Source organism: Ranitomeya variabilis, chromosome 2, assembly GCF_051348905.1.
Source record: "Ranitomeya variabilis isolate aRanVar5 chromosome 2, aRanVar5.hap1, whole genome shotgun sequence".
Lineage (NCBI taxonomy): Eukaryota > Metazoa > Chordata > Amphibia > Anura > Dendrobatidae > Ranitomeya > Ranitomeya variabilis.
This window is the reverse complement of record NC_135233.1, coordinates 103,665,075-103,682,500: the sequence shown is the minus strand read 5'-3', so window position 1 is coordinate 103,682,500 and position 17,426 is coordinate 103,665,075. Positions and strand designations below refer to the sequence as shown.

At 43.0% G+C, this 17,426-nt stretch overlaps 1 protein-coding gene across 1 annotated transcript; it reads right to left on the bottom strand.

Moving 5' to 3' along the window:
* Positions 1-187: 187 nt before the first annotated feature.
* FOXA2 (forkhead box A2) lies at positions 188-3,214 on the bottom strand. Its single transcript, XM_077292291.1, has 2 exons — positions 3,082-3,214; positions 188-1,862 (listed from the first exon to the last, which is right to left on the bottom strand). The coding sequence occupies exons 1-2, from the start codon at positions 3,166-3,168 to the stop codon at positions 624-626; spliced, it is 1,326 nt and encodes a 441-aa protein (XP_077148406.1). The 5' UTR covers positions 3,169-3,214; the 3' UTR covers positions 188-623.
* Positions 3,215-17,426: the final 14,212 nt, after the last annotated feature.

Here is a 17,426-nt window from a genome sequence, read left to right as displayed (position 1 = left end):
CGGTGCCATTGACAGATCCCAAATACCGAGTTTACTATTTCCTGAACTATAATCATAGTCATTATGAAAGATGAGTAGAACATCTGCTTAATGTTATAGGAATTGTCAGAAATATTTGTCTACTGATGAATATTATTGTGCTTTACGCCTCATTTGTAATTTGAACTCAAAAGTAAAAATCCAGAAAGAAATGGCAATACGATTTTAATAGAGATTGTTAAAATCTGACTGGGACAGGCCAGAATACATAGTCATAAATAAAGTGTACAGAAACCATAAATTAAGCCTTTTCAAGCATTTTACTTAGAAAAAAAACATTAAACTTTGTGAATTACAACGACATTTCCTTTTTTTTTTACATGGAAACTTTTTACAGACTTTTGGTCCTCTTGTAGAAACTACAGAGCATATAAGGAAGGATCCACCACATTCACACAAAAAATACCCCCTGCAACAAAGTGGGAACACAAATTGTATTCAAACGTAATTCAACAAACCTGACAGCTAAAAAGGGGGTCAAAACAAACTGTACAGCTGAAGGAAAGGGGCAGGGAGCACATACTATTGTTGTACATGGATTTATACAGTCATTGTAAGCAAGTCCATTATGCTGTTGTCTAGAATTAGGAAGAGTTCATTATGGGTCTGGAATACACACCTTGATAGTATGAGGTGTCGCTGGAAAGGGGTGAAGACTCTAGGCCAGTTTTGTTCGTTACTGAGCTCATTGCTAAACTACCTGCCATTGGGGAACCATATCCTGAATAATGCATCACCTGTTCATATGCTTTCAAGTCCATTTTATGGTGGTGGTGGCTGTGGTGATGGTGGTGGTGGTGGTGTTGTTGTTCAGAGGACATTAGGTTGTTGATGGAGAAAGGGTGGTTGAAAGAATAGTGGTGTTCTGGTTTGAGGTGGGACTGGGCGTCATGGGACAACACAGAGTGGTGTTGGGAGAGGAGGTGTTGGGCTTGGGATACAGGAGATGTTGTATGATCTGGGCTCAGACCTTGGTTTGACTTCATGTCTACAAGGGTTCTCTTCTGTTCCTGGCATGGGGATGAACTGGAATGAGGAGACTCGTTGCCTCCAGAACTTTCGGAGCTGCTGTTGGTAGCAGCAGACCCCACACTAGACGCCCCCTCAGAGAGTTTCTTCCCACCACTGTCTCTGGGGTTGTGCTTCTTCTCGCACTTGAAGCGTTTCTGACGTCTCAGGTAGCAGCCATTCTCAAACATGTTACCAGAATCCGGGTGCAGAGTCCAAAAAGAGCCCTTGCCAGGTTTATCTGGAGACCTTGGGACTTTGAGGAAACAGTCATTAAATGACAAAGAATGGCGGATTGAGTTTTGCCAACGCTGCTGGTTCTGCCTATAGAAGGGGAATAGGTCCATGATCCACTGGTAGATTTCACTCAGGGTTAGCATCTTGTTGGGAGACTGCTGGATGGCCATAGTGATGAGGGATATATAGGAGTAGGGAGGCTTGGCATGGGTGTAGCTCCTCCGGTAAGTTTTAGGATCCCTGGATCTGTTAATATTAGACTGTCCATATATAGGGCTCATGGAATTGATGTTGGTGTAGGGTGCCAGCGCGTTCATGGATGATGCCTGGGCGCTCATGGGGCTCATGCTGGGGCTCAGGTGAGTAGCCATGCTCGCCACTCCAGAACCCATGCCAGCCATAGCACCGGTGCCAGGAGACATGCCAGTGAGAGAAGGGCTCATCCCAGTGTTCACATAGGACATGTTCATGGAACTTGCTGTCATGTTAGCCGTGGTGCTCATGGCCGACATACTCATATAGGTGTTCATGGTGTTCATGCTTAATCCGGCATTCATGTTACTCACTGAGGAGTAAGCCTGGAAAATTAATAGGGCACAGTTACTAATTGCAATTTAATGATATATATATATATATATATATATATATATATATGTTTATATATATATATATATATCATAGTATACATACCGTATATTTAGATCTATGTATAAATAATAAAAAATTGGCAGCACTACCATATACATGTGTATGTGTATAATTAAAATATATATTTATATACACGCGTGCAGATATCATATTATCTCTCTCTACACATATATATATATTTATTTATACATATATATATGTGCATGTTGTGTAATATATATGTATAATATGCATGCATACACATATATAAACACGTACATATACATTGTATACATATCTATCTATATATGTATATATATAAATTTGAGTTTGTATAATATATGTATATATATACACACACATTGACATTCATATATACTAATATATATATATATATATATATATATATACACACACACATACACATATATGGAACATGTAAGTGTATATATGTTTGTATATATATATACACATATGTATATTTATATATGCTATTTGCTGTGTGTTGTTCTATTTTGCAGTGAAGTTAAATATAAAATAGTAATTTATTAATATATATATATATTTCAAAATAGATATAAATACTGATTCTTCTCTTCATCAGACATGAACAAAGCTACAAAGGTAATCTTTGACTCCAACAATTTGATAAAATACCCCTCCTACTTTATAACTTAATATTTAACTAGTAAACAAATGTTAATTTAGCTGGGACACTAGTACAATAATGGCTTGGTGCGTCCTTCGGTGCTCGCAGGGCAGAGGAGAGGACTAGTCAGGTGCAGCTTGTGTTACCGAACCTTCAAACCAAATCTGAATCCTAGAAGTGACCCCAATACTGGGCAGCCAATAGCACCGTATTGTGAGGGGTGACCTACTTCTTCATAATCAGATGAAAATGTCGCAGGATGACTCTCCAGAAAGTTTGATTAGTTGTTATATTTACTATAAGAACTTTTTTTTTTTTTCACTTTCTCTCTCCCCCCAAGTGTTCCCCCCACCCCACCCCATGCCAAACATAACGTTGTTGGGATAGTGTGTGGCTCAGTCATCGAAGAGGATTTGGAGGCGCCGCAAGTCAATATTTGATCACAAAGTTAATATTATCCCAAGGCTAACAGTGTGCTATAAAGAGAGAGAATGACAGAAAGTAGAGAGATGGCTGGTTACCTCCGGTTCTGTGTAGTAGCTGCTCCAGTCGGAATGTTCGTGTCCTTCCATTTTCACAGCTCCTAGCATACTGGAAGCTGAGTGCATGGCAGTTTAAAATTTAACAGCAGCAACCAACAACAGTGATAGCAACAAAAAGAGAGAGAGAGGTAGAGAGAGAGGAGCCCTCCCTCCCCAGCACTCCCTCTCTGACCTAGGAGGGGGGAAGGAGAGAGCTGCAGCCTGGGCTGTGCTACTGCAGAGCTGACTGCTGGAGGAAGCGGCGGGGAGAAGGGCTGCTGCTCGCCTTCACAATGGTGGCGGGGATGATGATGATGATGATGCTGGGTGATATAGCATGCAGCTCTGGAGGAGCCTCCAATCCCAAACTCCTCAACAGCCCATTTGAATAATCAGCTCACACCTAGGAGTGAGGTCCTTCCTTGGCCCCCCTAGTCTGCACCTGCCTTACACCCCAAAGAAAGTCATTGGAATAGATTCATTAAGATTTCATGTGACTGACCTGTCCAGAGGGGGGGTCCGGGCACCGAGATGTCTGCCATGGAGGCACAAGAGTCACTTTTATCTCTTATTGATTACTTTCAAACCAACACTTATTAGCTACCACTTCTACAAAGGAAGTCAGTGCAGCCATGCACTATGCCAAGCACAGCAAAAGGTCACATACATGGTGAAATCAGGGCAACCCTACACCATGCTACAGTCAGAAATATTATATGTGCAGCTAGAAATAAGAATATGTGCAGAATACTCCCACATATTACATCAGAGTATATATGTACTATATAGATCCTATACACAGTCAGGTGAGAGGCAATGTCATCATGTATCCCTCCTCATGCCTACAGGCACATTCAGATCTATTTCATATCTATCTATCGTATCTATCCATCTATCTATTATCTCTCTATTTATTATCTACCTATCTATTATCTATATATATATCATCTATCTATCATATCTATCCATCTATCTGTTATCTCTCTATTTATTATCTATCTATTATCTATCTATATATTATCTATCTATCATCTATCTATTATCTATCTATCTATCTATCTATTATCTATCTATCATCTATCTCATATCTATCTATTATCTCTCTATTTATTATCTATCTATCATCTATCTATCTATCTATCAATCTATTATCTATCTATCTATCTATCTATCAATCAATCAATCAATCAATCAATCATCTATCTATTATATATATATATCTATTATATTACTAATGAGGAAATCAATGCAATACATTTAATAAATAATGCAGTAGGAAATCAGAGTAATCAAAGTATTATTCTATTTACACGTAAAAAAATCAAGACATAATGGCATATAAAGAGTAGTTTACGCACATATAAAAAGCAAAACACACATCTATCTGTTTATCTATACATTATCTAATAATTCCCTTCTAATAAACAGGATAAACCTTTACACATATAAGTAATAAATACTATGTATTACATGCTACACAATACACACATATATACAGGTATATCATTTACCATATGTTACAAAAGTAAATGGTACATACACTACAAAAGGCACAAATGTAGTATATGTTACACATGTATACAAGGCTACACATATATGCATTATACTTAGAGATACATTAGAAACATACGATTGACCATATGTTAAAAATGCAGCATCACGGTAAGGTAATTACATGAATAAAAATAAATCAGATAATCAAGGAGAAATAGATAGATGATAGAAAAATAGATAGATACATAGATAGATTAACAGAGAAATAGATGATAGATAGACATAATATACTTACTATACATATAAATATATATATATATATATATATATATATATATATATATATATATATATATAAGCATTTTACATGGATAAGAAGAAATCAGATAATCTAAGAGACATAGATATATAGATAAATAAGTATACCTAACATGCATGTAAATATATAAACATATATATTTATATATATATTAATACATATAGATATGTATATACAGATGGAAATAAACTATATTTTGTCTGATTATATATATATATATATATATATATATATATATATATATATATATATATATATATATATATATATATATATTATTTAGAAAGGAACTAATACACAACACATCCAGCATTGAGAGTCCTGAGACATCATATAATTACATAATGCTATGTATTTATATTACAAGTATTAGATGAATAGTATTGAAAGTCATCGATGAGCGCTGGTGCAGTGGGCGCGGAATATTGGGATAATAGATGAATTCCGCGCATGATCTGGACCATAGTCACGAATTTCTATAATAATTGCAGAATCTGATCTCAGTTCATCAGATGTTTTTCTTCCTCATTTTTTTTGCAACAAAGACAAATTCCGGTTCTTCTAAGTAAAAAAAAAAGGAAAGCTGCCTGCACTGCGGCCCGTCCAGTAGGTATAGACCTAGACTATAGCGCCGGCGCTCTCCATCCTGAAGTCCAGCAGAACATACCGAGAAACGTGCGATCAGAGACGATCATGCTGAGCAGGGAGCAGCTGTAGTCAGGGAGCCGGCAGCATCTCCATCCCCAGTGCTGCCTGCCTGCTCCTGGCTCCCAGCACTGCTGCCTGCCTGCTCCTGGCTCCCAGCACTGCTGCCTGCCTGCTCCTGGCTCCAGCACTGCTGCCTGCCTGCTCCTGGCTCCCAGCACTGCTGCCTGCTCCTGGCTCCCAGCACTGCTGCCTGCTCCTGGCTCCCAGCACTGCTGCCTGCTCCTGGCTCCCAGCACTGCTACCTGCCTGCTCCTGGCTCCCAGCACTGCTGCCTGCCTGCTCCTGGCTCCCAGCACTGCTGCCTGCCTGCTCCTGGCTCCCAGCACTGCTGCCTGCCTGCTCCTGGCTCCCAGCACTGCTGCCTGCCTGCTCCTGGCTCCCAGCACTGCTGCCTGCCTGCTCCTGGCTCCCAGCACTGCTGCCTGCCTGCTCCTGGCTCCCAGCACTGCTGCCTGCCTGCTCCTGGCTCCCAGCTCTGCTGTCTGCCTGCTCCTGGCTCCCAGCACTGCTGCCTGCCTGCTCCTGGCTCCCAGCACTGCTGCCTGCCTGCTCCTGGCTCCCAGCACTGCTGCCTGCCTGCTCCTGGCTCCCAGCTCTGCTGTCTGCCTGCTCCTGGCTCCCAGCACTGCTGCCTGCCTGTTCCTGGCTCCCAGCACTGCTGCCTGCCTGCTCCTGGCTCCCAGCACTGCTGCCTGCTCCTGGCTCCCAGCACTGCTGCCTGCCTGCTCCTGGCTCCCAGCACTGCTGCCTGCCTGCTCCTGGCTCCCAGCACTGCTGCCTGCCTGCTCCTGGCTCCCAGCACTGCTGCCTGCCTGCTCCTGGCTCCCAGCACTGCTGCCTGCCTGCTCCTGGCTCCCAGCACTGCTGCCTGCCTGCTCCTGGCTCCCAGCACTGCTGCCTGCCGCCCGCAACATATATTTATTCTCCAGGAGACGTTTGCTGTGTGAGATATTAAACAAAGTAAAGTTTATTTAACGTGTTTGATCATCACAGATTTAGCAGATCGTCTCAGCGATGGTCAATAAATTGGGCCTTAGGAAAACAAGGGAATTCTCAGCTAGAATGGAGCTGTGAGTTTGGTTTGTACAATCCTGTACACAGTGCTAGTCATATAGATAGAAGGGATTATATCTAAATATTTGTGCCTCTCTATTTATAGACGTCCACATACATGTAAAACACACACAGACCCTGAGTGTCACCCTGGAACATGTCATAAAGGAGCAATTACCTCTGATCCTCTTATTGATACTTGGTGATACTTTCCTGGGAATTTAATAGAAACTATGTAGGCAATGATAATGTCTATCCTTACAAATTACATGAATGAAATATAGGCCTCTTGTATATATTTAAGGTGGTTCCTGTTGTAATCATACTTTGGACTAAATTATTAGGTTATCCTGAATTAAAGTATATTCCCATATATATATATATATATATATATATATATATATATATATATATATATATATATATATATATACACATTATGAACACGTACACTATATATATATACATATATATGTATATATATATATATATATATATATATATGTCTATGCACACAAATACTAATTAATCAATTACACACTTTCACTTTTCCACAGTCTTCGTCCACCAGTATATAGATATATCAGGGTAGATGAAATTTGTATGGAAGTTACACAGTGGCTTCATTTGACACTTGCACAGGTAAATTGGAATTATTAGGAGGAGAGCTCCCCCTCTTGTTTTTTTAATGTACTTCTACCTAATATGCCTGAAAAGCAATGTTGTTATAGGTCTGTACTGCAGCAAAGGTCCCTATAAAAAGAGGGTATTATCATAGTGTAATAGTGAGACTTTAGTGATTGCCAGTTCTGGTAATATATAGAATATATGTTAATTCATCTATACAGTTTACAGAGTTTCTAAAATCCTATTGATATAATTCCAATAAGACCATTAATGTCATGTTCACACTTTCCGGATTCTGTTAGGATCCATTCTTAAATTCTCGCAGAAACCATAGACGGTATGCAGATATTTTACACTCCCTTTACATGCAGCTGAATAATGAACGTTCCACAGGTTTAAAAATCCGGAGCCTGTTAATAATTGCCATGGATTCCACATGGAAAAGCTACAGACTAGCCTGATAAAATTGCATTGGGCTCACCCGTGTATGGATTCTATGACACATCCACAGCAGAAAGTTGAGCTTCAAGTCTCAGTTTTCTGCCACAAATTCTTATAATAATGTGCCCTGGATTTCTAAAAGGCAAATCAAACCTGTGTGAAAATATTGTAAGACACAGCTGATTTTATTCCATGGCCTTAAAGAGGATCTATATAGTTATCTCACCATATTTGAAGGATATACACCTTTGGCGTTTAACCCTTTAAGCCCCGAAGGTGGTTTGCACGTTAATGACAGGGCCAATTTTTACAATTCTGACCACTGTCCCTTTATGAGGTTATAACTCTGGAATGCTTCAACGGATCCTGGTGATTCTGACATTGTTTTCTCAAGACATATTGTACTTTATGATAGTGGTAAAATTTCTTTGATATTACCTGCGTTTATTTGTGAAAAAAACAGAAATTTGGCGAAAATTTTGAAAATTTTGCAATTTTGCAACTCTGAATTTTTATGCCCTTAAATCACAGAGATATGTCACACAAAATGCTTAATAAGTAACACTTTCCACATGTCTACTTTACATCAGCACAATTTTGGTAAAAACTTTTTTTTTTTGTTAGGGAGTTATCAGGGTTAAAAGTTGACCAGCAATTTCTCATTTTTACAACACCATTTTTTTTAGGGACTACGTCACATTTGAAAACATTTTGAGGGGTCTATATGATAGAAAATACCCAAGTGTGATGCCATTCTAAAAACTGCACCCCTCAAGGTTCTCAAAACCACATTCAAGAAGTTTATTAACCCTTCAGGTGTTTCACAGGAATGTTTGGAATGTTTTTAAAAAAAATTGAACATTTAATTTTTTTTCGCAAAAAATTTACTTCAGCTCCAATTTGTTTTATTTTACCAAGGATAACAGGAGTAAATGGACCCCAAAAGTTGTACAATTTCTCCTGAGTGCGCTGATACCCCATATGTGGGGGTAAACCACTGTTTGGGCGCATGGCAGAGCTCGGAAGGGAAGGAGCGCCATTTGACTTTTCAATGCAAAATTGGCTGGAATTGAGATGGGACGCCATGTTGCGTTTGGAAAGCCACTAATGTGCCTAAACATTGAAACCACCCACAAGTGACACCATTTTGGAAAGTAGACCCCCTAAGGAACGCCGATACCCCATATGTTAGGGTAAACCCCTGTTTGGGTGCACGGGTGAGCTCGGAAGGGAAGGAGCACTGTTTTACTTTTTCAACGCAGAATTGGCTGGAATTGAGATCGGACGCCATGTCGCGTTTGGAGAGCCCCTGATGCGCCTAAACCGTGAAAACCCCCAATTCTAGCTGAAACCCTAACCCAAACACACCCCTAATCCCAACCACACCCCTAACCCCAACCCTAACTACACCCCTAACTCCAACACAACCCTAACCCTAATCCCAACCATAACCCTAACCATACCCCTAACCCTGACACTCCCCTAACCCTAATCCCAACCGTAAATGTAATCCAAACCCTAACCCTAGCCCCAACCATAACCCTAACCCTAGCTCTAGCCTTAACCCTAACCCCAACCCTAACCCTAGCCCCAACCCTAGCCCTAACCCTAACCCAGTGTTCCCCAACTCCAGTCCTCAAGAGCCACCAACAGGTCGTGTTTTCAGGATTTCCTTAGTATGGCCCAGGTGATGGAATTATTGCCTGTTTAGATGATGGAATTCTCACCTGGACAATAGTAAGGAAATCCTGAAAACATGACCCGTTAGTGGCTCTTGAGGACCGAACTTGGGGAACACTGCCCTAACCCTAGCCCTAACCCTAATGGGAAAATGGAAATAAATACATTTTTTTAATTTTTTAATTTTTCCCTAACTAAGGGGGTGATGAAGGGGGGTTTGATTTATTTTTATAGCGGGATTTTTAGCGGATTTTTATGATTGGCAGCTGTCACACACTAAAAGATGCTTTTTATTGCAAAAAATATTTTTTTGCATTACCACATTTTGAGAGCACATCGCCTTGTACCGAGGGTCTCAGGGAAGACCGCAGGGAGCCCCCTCCCTGCGCGATGCTTCCCTATGCCCCGGAACGCTGTGATCGTGTTTGATCGCAGTGTGCCGGGGGTTAATGTGCCAGGGGCGGTCCGTGACCGCTCCTGGCACATAGTGCCGGATGTCAGCTGCGATAGTCAGCCAGCACCCGGCTGCGATCGGCCACGCTCCCCCCGTGAGCGTGGCCGATCGCATATGACGTACTATCCCGTCCCAGCTGTGCGATAGTCAGCTGACACCCGGCTGCGCCCCCCCGTGAGCGCAGCTGATCGCGCTGGACGTACTATCCCATCACTGGGAATTAAGTTCCAGGTCACCTTGACGGGATAGTATGTCCAATGGGATTAAGGGGTTAACTTAAATGCATATATTTTGGGCTATAAATAACATTTGCTATCAAGTTTAATAAAAAAAGCTAATTAGCTATTGAAAGGGCAATTCTCAAGTTTGAAAGCTATCCCCTGGCTGTGGGATAGGGGATAATTTTCCGATCATTGGAGTACGACTGGCCACTGGGAACCCAACTGACCCCAAGAACCGGAGCTCTGAAGAAGCCCGGCTGAACTGAGCAGAGGTCTATCATAAACACTGCTTCTCCATTCATTCTTAATGGGAGCACTGGAGATTGCCAAGCGAGGCTACGGTGAATCTTAGTCACTACTAGTGTTGAGCGATACCGTCCGATACTTGAAAGTATCGGTATCGGAAAGTATCGGCCGATACCGGCAAAGTATCGGATCCAATCCGATACCGATACCCGATACCAATACAAGTCAATGGGACTCAGGTATCGGACGGTATTCCTGATGGTTCCCAGGGTCTGAAGGAGAGGAAACTCTCCTTCAGGCCCTGGGAACCATATTAATGTGTAAAAGAAAGAATTAAAATAAAAAATATCGCTATACTCACCTGTCCGACGCAGCCGGGACCTCAGCGAGGGAACCGGCAGCGTTGTTTGTTTAAAATTCGCGCTTTTACTTGGTTACGTGAGGTCCCGGCTTGTGATTGGTCAGGGCGGCCATGTTGCCGGGACGCGGACCAATCACAGCAAGCCGTGACGAGATTACGTCACGGCTTGCTGTGATTGGTCCGCGTCCCGGCAACATGGCCGCCATTAACCAATCACAAGCCGTGAAGTCACGGGAGGCTGGACATGCGCGTATTTTGAAAAGCGCGCGTGTCCAGCCTCCAGTGACGTCCCGGCTTGTGATTGGTTAATGGCGGCCATGTTGCCGGGACGTCACTGGAGGCTGGACACGCGCGCTTTTCAAAATACGCGCATGTCCAGCCTCCCGTGACGTCACGGCTTGTGATTGGTTAATGGCGGCCATGTTGCCGGGACGCGGACCAATCACAGCAAGCCGTGACGTAATTTCGTCACGGCTTGCTGTGATTGGTCCGCGTCCCGGCAACATGGCCGCCCTGACCAATCACAAGCCGTGACGTCACGGGAGGCTGGACACGCGCGCTTTTCAAAATACGCGCATGTCCAGCCTCCCGTGACGTCCCGGCTTGTGATTGGTTAATGGCGGCCATGTTGCCGGGACGTCACTGGAGGCTGGACACGCGCGCTTTTCAAAATACGCGCATGTCCAGCCTCCCGTGACGTCATGGCTTGTGATTGGTTAATGGCGGCCATGTTGCCGGGACGCGGACCAATCACAGCAAGCCGTGACGTAATTTCGTCACGGCTTGCTGTGATTGGTCCGCGTCCCGGCAACATGGCCGCCCTGACCAATCACAAGCCGGGACTTCACGTAACCAAGTAAAAGCGCGAAATTTAAACAAACAACGCTGCCGGTTCCCTCGCTGAGGTCCCGGCTGCGTCGGACAGGTGAGTATAGCGATATTTTTTATTTTAATTCTCTTTTTTACACATTATTACATTAATGTTGTTGCGATACCCGATACCCGATACCACAAAAGTATCGGATCTCGGTATCGGAAATTCCGATACAGCAAGTATCGGCCGATACCCGATACTTGCAGTATCGGAATGCTCAACACTAGTCACTACTATTAGTATGAATGGAGCAACAGTGCCAAGGGCTGTTCAGAGCCCTGATTTTTGGGATCATTGGTGGTCCCAGCGGTCTTACCCCCTCCAATTAGGAAGTTATTGCAGCCTAAGAATTTATTAATGAACCTTAATCTGTCTTTTTACTGAGCTTCTTTCGGGCTGATTTATGATTACTGACCATATCAATGGTGAACCAAACTTTGATGTGGCCTAAAATCAGCTAAGAGAAGCTCAGCAATAGAGAAATGAAAAAAAAATAAAATTGCAGATTCTCTGTAAGAATGGGCTGACTGATGAATTCTCAGTTGATGAATTCTGCAGCCAGCAATATACAGTGTAAGGCCGGTTTCACACGTCCTGATATTTCCAGTACCGGAAAAATTGGTACCGGAGATATCTGTGTCCTTGTGTCCATGTGTCCGTGTGTGTAATACTTGCAGCACATGTGTGGCAACCCTATGTTGCCCGTGTGTTGCATCAGTACCACACAGATAGCCACTGGGGAAGAAGCGCTACAGTAAGCACTGTTCCCCGGCAGCAGGTGCTGAAGAAGCTCTCATCATTCTCCCCTGCTCTGCCGGTGATCAGCGCGAGCAGAGGAGAATGATGAAAGTTATATTAAAGTCAGAACGATGACAGCAGGTGGGGGCTTTTGGGACTTTTACTCCCATCATCCGACACCTGCTGCTGCTAATAGCAGTGACAGCAGGAGCGGATAATCAGGGTATTCCTCAGCCGCCGCATACGATATATCAAAATAAATGAATGAAAAACCCGGCGTGGGTTCCCCCCTATTTTCTTGAACCAACCAGGCAAAATTCACAGCTGGGGGCTGCAACCCTGAGCTGTCAGCTTCAGCAAGGTTGGTTATCAAGAATAGAGGGGTCCCTGCTCTGTTTTTTTAATCATTTAAATAATTTTAAAAAACGGTGTGTGGTGCCCCTCATTTTTGTCAACCAGCCTTGCTAAAACTCACACCTGGGGGCTGGTATTCTCAGGCTGTTAAGGGGCCATTGATATAGGCCCCCCAGCCTAAAAACAGCAGCCCACAGCTGCCCAGAAAAGACGCCAATTCTGGTGCTTTGCCTGGCTCTTCCCACTTGCCCTGTAGTGGTGGCAAGTGGGGTTAATATTTGTGGGATTGATGTCACCTTTTTATTGTCAGGTGACATCAAACCCTTGGCTTAGTAATGGAGAGTTGTCTATAAGACACCTCTCCAATACTAATCCTATAGTTATATGTTAGGCTAGTCTCACACGTCCAGATAATTCCGGTACCGGAGTTATCCGTGTCCGTGTGTCAGTGTGCTCACGTGGCACATCAGTGTGGCACACGTGCGGCAGCCGTGTGCCGCCCGTGTGCCGACTGATGACCACAAGGACCATGCAGGAGACAGCGCTAGAGTTAACCGCTGTCCCCCCTGCGTGTGGTGCTGAAGCCGGCATTCATTCCTTCTCCCCAGCAGCGTTCGCTGGAGAGAAGGAATGAAAAATCATGTGGCTTTTTTGTGTGTGTTTAAAATAAAGTTCGTGGTCACCTCCCGCCTCCCACCCCCTGTGCGCCCGCCTGATGCATTAAAATACTCACCCAGCTCCCATGATGACTCCTCTCAGCGCCGGCAGCTTGTCCTGTGTGAGCGGTCATGTGGTGCCGCTCATTACAGGGATGAATATGCGGCTCCACACCTATGGGAGGTGGAGCCGCATATTCATCACTGTAATGAGCAGCACCACATGACCGCTCACACAGGACAAGCTGCCGGCGCTGAGAGGAAGCATCGCGGGAGCTGGGTGAGTATTTTAATGCAAGTGGGCGGGAGCACAGGGGGGTAGGAGGCAGGAGGTGACCACGAACTTTATTTTAAACACAAAAAAAAACCCCAAATATGATTTTTCATTCCTCCTCTCCAGCGAACGCTGCTGGGGAGAAGGAATGAATGCCGGCTTCAGCACCACACGCAGGGGGGACAGCACTTACTGTAGCACTGTTTCTCCTGCGGCGGTACGTGCACACGGAGGAGAGTGCACACTGTTCTCTGTGTGCACGTGTGCGGGACGCTTTGCAGACCGTGCTGCCAGAGAAAAACAGACATGTCTCCGTGTTTTGCACACGGACACACGGTCCGTAAAAACACGCTGACATGTGCAGAGACACATTGATTTTAATTTGTCTACGTGTGTCAGTGTCTCTGGTACGTGAGGAAACTGTCACCTCACGTACCAGAGCCACTGATGTGTGAAACAGGCCTTAAATAAAAACACAGCCAGAATAAAATCCTTTAATTGAAAAAAATGACTAACACTCCTTTAATATTCTCAATTAAACCATACTTACGACCTCGCCTAATTCCACCAAAGCCCTCGATCTCCTGTAATAAAAATAAAATAAAAAAACAACAAAATACCATACCTATCTGTCGCTCTGTCTCATGCTGTAATCCATGTCTGGGGGATAATTAGTTTTCAACCTGAATGGTGCCAAGATGTGACTGTCCAGGCTGAGAAACACTGGGGAATGAGATGCTGCGAGCGCTGCCTCAGTGACATCACTGAGGCTGTGTTCCCAGCCGGGCTGAACTGCCGTGACCTCAGGACCATGGGAAAATGCCAGTGATGAGGTCACCGCAGTTCAAGGTCAGTGTCTTCACAGCAGATCACCGAGAAAAATTCTCACCCAACATTACAATAAAATCAAATAAAAAGAGATCAAAATATCATATCTACCCCAAAATGGTATAAATTAAAACAGCTGAGGGTGCAAAAAATAAGCCCTTACCCAGGCCCAGATCCTGAAAAAATGAAAACGTTACAGGTCTTGGAAAATGGCGAAAAATGCAAAAACTTTTTTTCATACAAATTTTTAATTTTTTATTCACCACTTAAATAAAAAAAAAACTATACATGTTTGGCATCTGTATACTCATTCTCACCTGGAGTATCATATTGCCAGGCTACTTTTACTATATAGTAAACATGGTAAAAAAAAACAAATAAAAAAATTATTGTGGAATTGCACTTTTTTTTTTCAATTTCACTGCACTTGGATTTTTTTCCCCGTTTTCCAGTACACTATAGGGTAAAATCAATGATAGCATTCAAAAGTACAACTCATCCTGTAAAAAACAAGCACACATACGACTATATTGACAGAAAAATAAAAAAGTTATGGCATTTGAATGAGGGGAGGAAAAAAAAAATAAAAAAATGGAAAATTGCCAGGGGTGAAGGGGTTAAACATTTAAATTTTAGGTTTATTAACCTTTTAGATTGACCGACAGTGCACACAGTGTATGTACTCCATTTTAGAAGCAGGCTGAATAAATGGGATCAGTTGAAATTTTGGTTTAGACGTAAAGTCCTCTGGTTATTTTATGTTGTAGTCTTAGGCCGGCGTCACACTCAGCGTATGAAAATACGGTCCGTTTTTTACGGCCGTAATACGCAGAAATGTTCCCAAAATAGTGATCCGTATGTCATCCATAGGCAGGGTGTGGCAGCGTATTTTGCACATGGCATCCTCCGTATGTAATCCGTATGGCATCCGTACTGCGATATTTTCTCGCAGGCTTGCAAAACGGACATCTAATGGATTTATGGGTTCAAACGTTCATTAAAACATATATACAGTCTATATATATATATATATATATATATATATATATATATATATATATATATATATATATATGTCATTGAGACACATACACTCACCGGCCACTTTATTAGGTACACCATGCTAGTAACAGGTTGGACCCCCTTTTGCCTTCAGAACTGCCTCAATTCTTCGTGGCATAGATTCAACAAGGTGCTGGAAGCATTCCTCAGAGATTTTGGTCCATATTGACATGATGGCATCACACAGTTGCCGCAGATTTGTCGGCTGCACATCCCAAAGATGCTCCATACAAGGCAGGATGGATCCATGCTTTCATGTTGTTTACGCCAAATTCTGACCCTACCATCCGAATGTCGCAGCAGAAATCGAGACTCATCAGACCAAGCAACGTTTTTCCAATCTTCTACTGTCCAATTTCGATGAGCTTGTACAAATTGTAGCCTCAGTTTCCTGTTCTTAGCTGAAAGGAGTGGTACCCGGTGTGGTCTTCTGCTGCTGTAGCCCATCTGCCTCAAAGTTCGACGCACTGTGCGTTCAGAGATGCTCTTAGGCCTACCTTGGTTGTAACGGGTGGCGATTTGAGTCACTGTTGCCTTTCTATCAGCTCGAACCAGTCTGCCCATTCTCCTCTGACCTCTGGCATCAACAAGGCATTTCCGCCCACAGAACTGCCGCTCACTGGATTTTTTTTCTTTTTCGGACCATTCTCTGTAAACCCTAGAGATGGTTGTGCGTGAAAATCCCAGTAGATCAGCAGTTTCTGAAATACTCAGACCAGCCCTTCTGGCACCAACAACCATGCCACGTTCAAAGGCACTCAAATCACCTTTCTTCCCCATACTGATGCTCGGTTTGAACTGCAGGAGATTGTCTTGACCATGTCTACATGCCTAAATGCACTGAGTTGCCGCCATGTGATTGGCTGATTAGAAATTAAGTGTTAACAAGAAGTTGGACAGGTGTACCTAATAAAGTGGCCGGTGAGTGTATATATATATATATATATATATATATATATAGGAAAAGAAAACAAAAAGCAGCACGAAAAGAAAACAAAGGGTGCAAAAACTCCTTCCAGGTATGTACCAAACCTCATGCTATTGTCCAGAAAAATGAAGGCAGCACTCTAATAGAAAAAATAAAAGTGGCTTATTGGCCCATGTGCGACGTTTCAGTCCAGGATGTGGACCTTTCTCAAGCTGAACTCATATGAACTCGAGCGTGGGAACTTTTCCCAGGCTCGAGTTCATATGAGGACATCCAGCACAAGGCGCATCACCGCGACTCAAGGTAACTACAGGACATTCCCCTGCATTCCATTCATTCACAAAATTTTACAGACAGGAGCACAGCTGCATTAGCAGGCTCCTGGGTGTAAAATGATTTAACCCCTTCAGATGGATTTACATCGTGGGCCGTGACTGAACGACGGAAAGTATGGGATATTGTTGATTTTTTATTTTTCCTTTTTTACAGAACGAGGGTCTTCAGGTGGATTAAGAGTATAATAAAATATTAAAACACCCTGTGTCTTTATTTCATTAAAATACTTTTTAATAATGTGTGTGTTTTATTAACCATTTCATACTATTGGATTAATAATGGATAGGTGTCATAATTGACGCCTCTCCATTATTAACCTGGCTTAATGTCATCTTACAATAGCAAGGTGACATTAACCCTTCATTACCCCATATCCCACCGCTACACGGGAGTGGGAAGAGAGTGGCCAAGTTCCAGAATAGGCGCATCTTCCAGATGTGCCTTTTCTGGGGTGGCTGGGGGCAGATGTTTTTAGCCAGGGGGGCCAATAACCATGGACCCTCTCTAGGCTATTAATATCTGCTCTCAGTCACTGGCTTTACCACTCTGGCGGAGAAAATTGCGCGGGAGCCCACGCCAATTTTTTCCGCGATTTAACCCTTTATTTTACAAGCTAGAGCGCCCAAATTTTGCACATACACACTACTAACATTAGTAGTGTGGAATATGCAAAAAAAAGGGATATGAGATG

Coding starts and splice junctions, on each gene's coding strand:
- FOXA2 (XM_077292291.1), bottom strand. CDS start 3,168: ATGCACTCAGCTTCCAGTATGCTAGGAGCTGTGAAAATGGAAGGACAC. Junction 1,863..3,081: donor GCTACTACACAGAACCGGAG/GTAACCAGCCAT, acceptor TTAATTTTCCAG/GCTTACTCCTCAGTGAGTAA.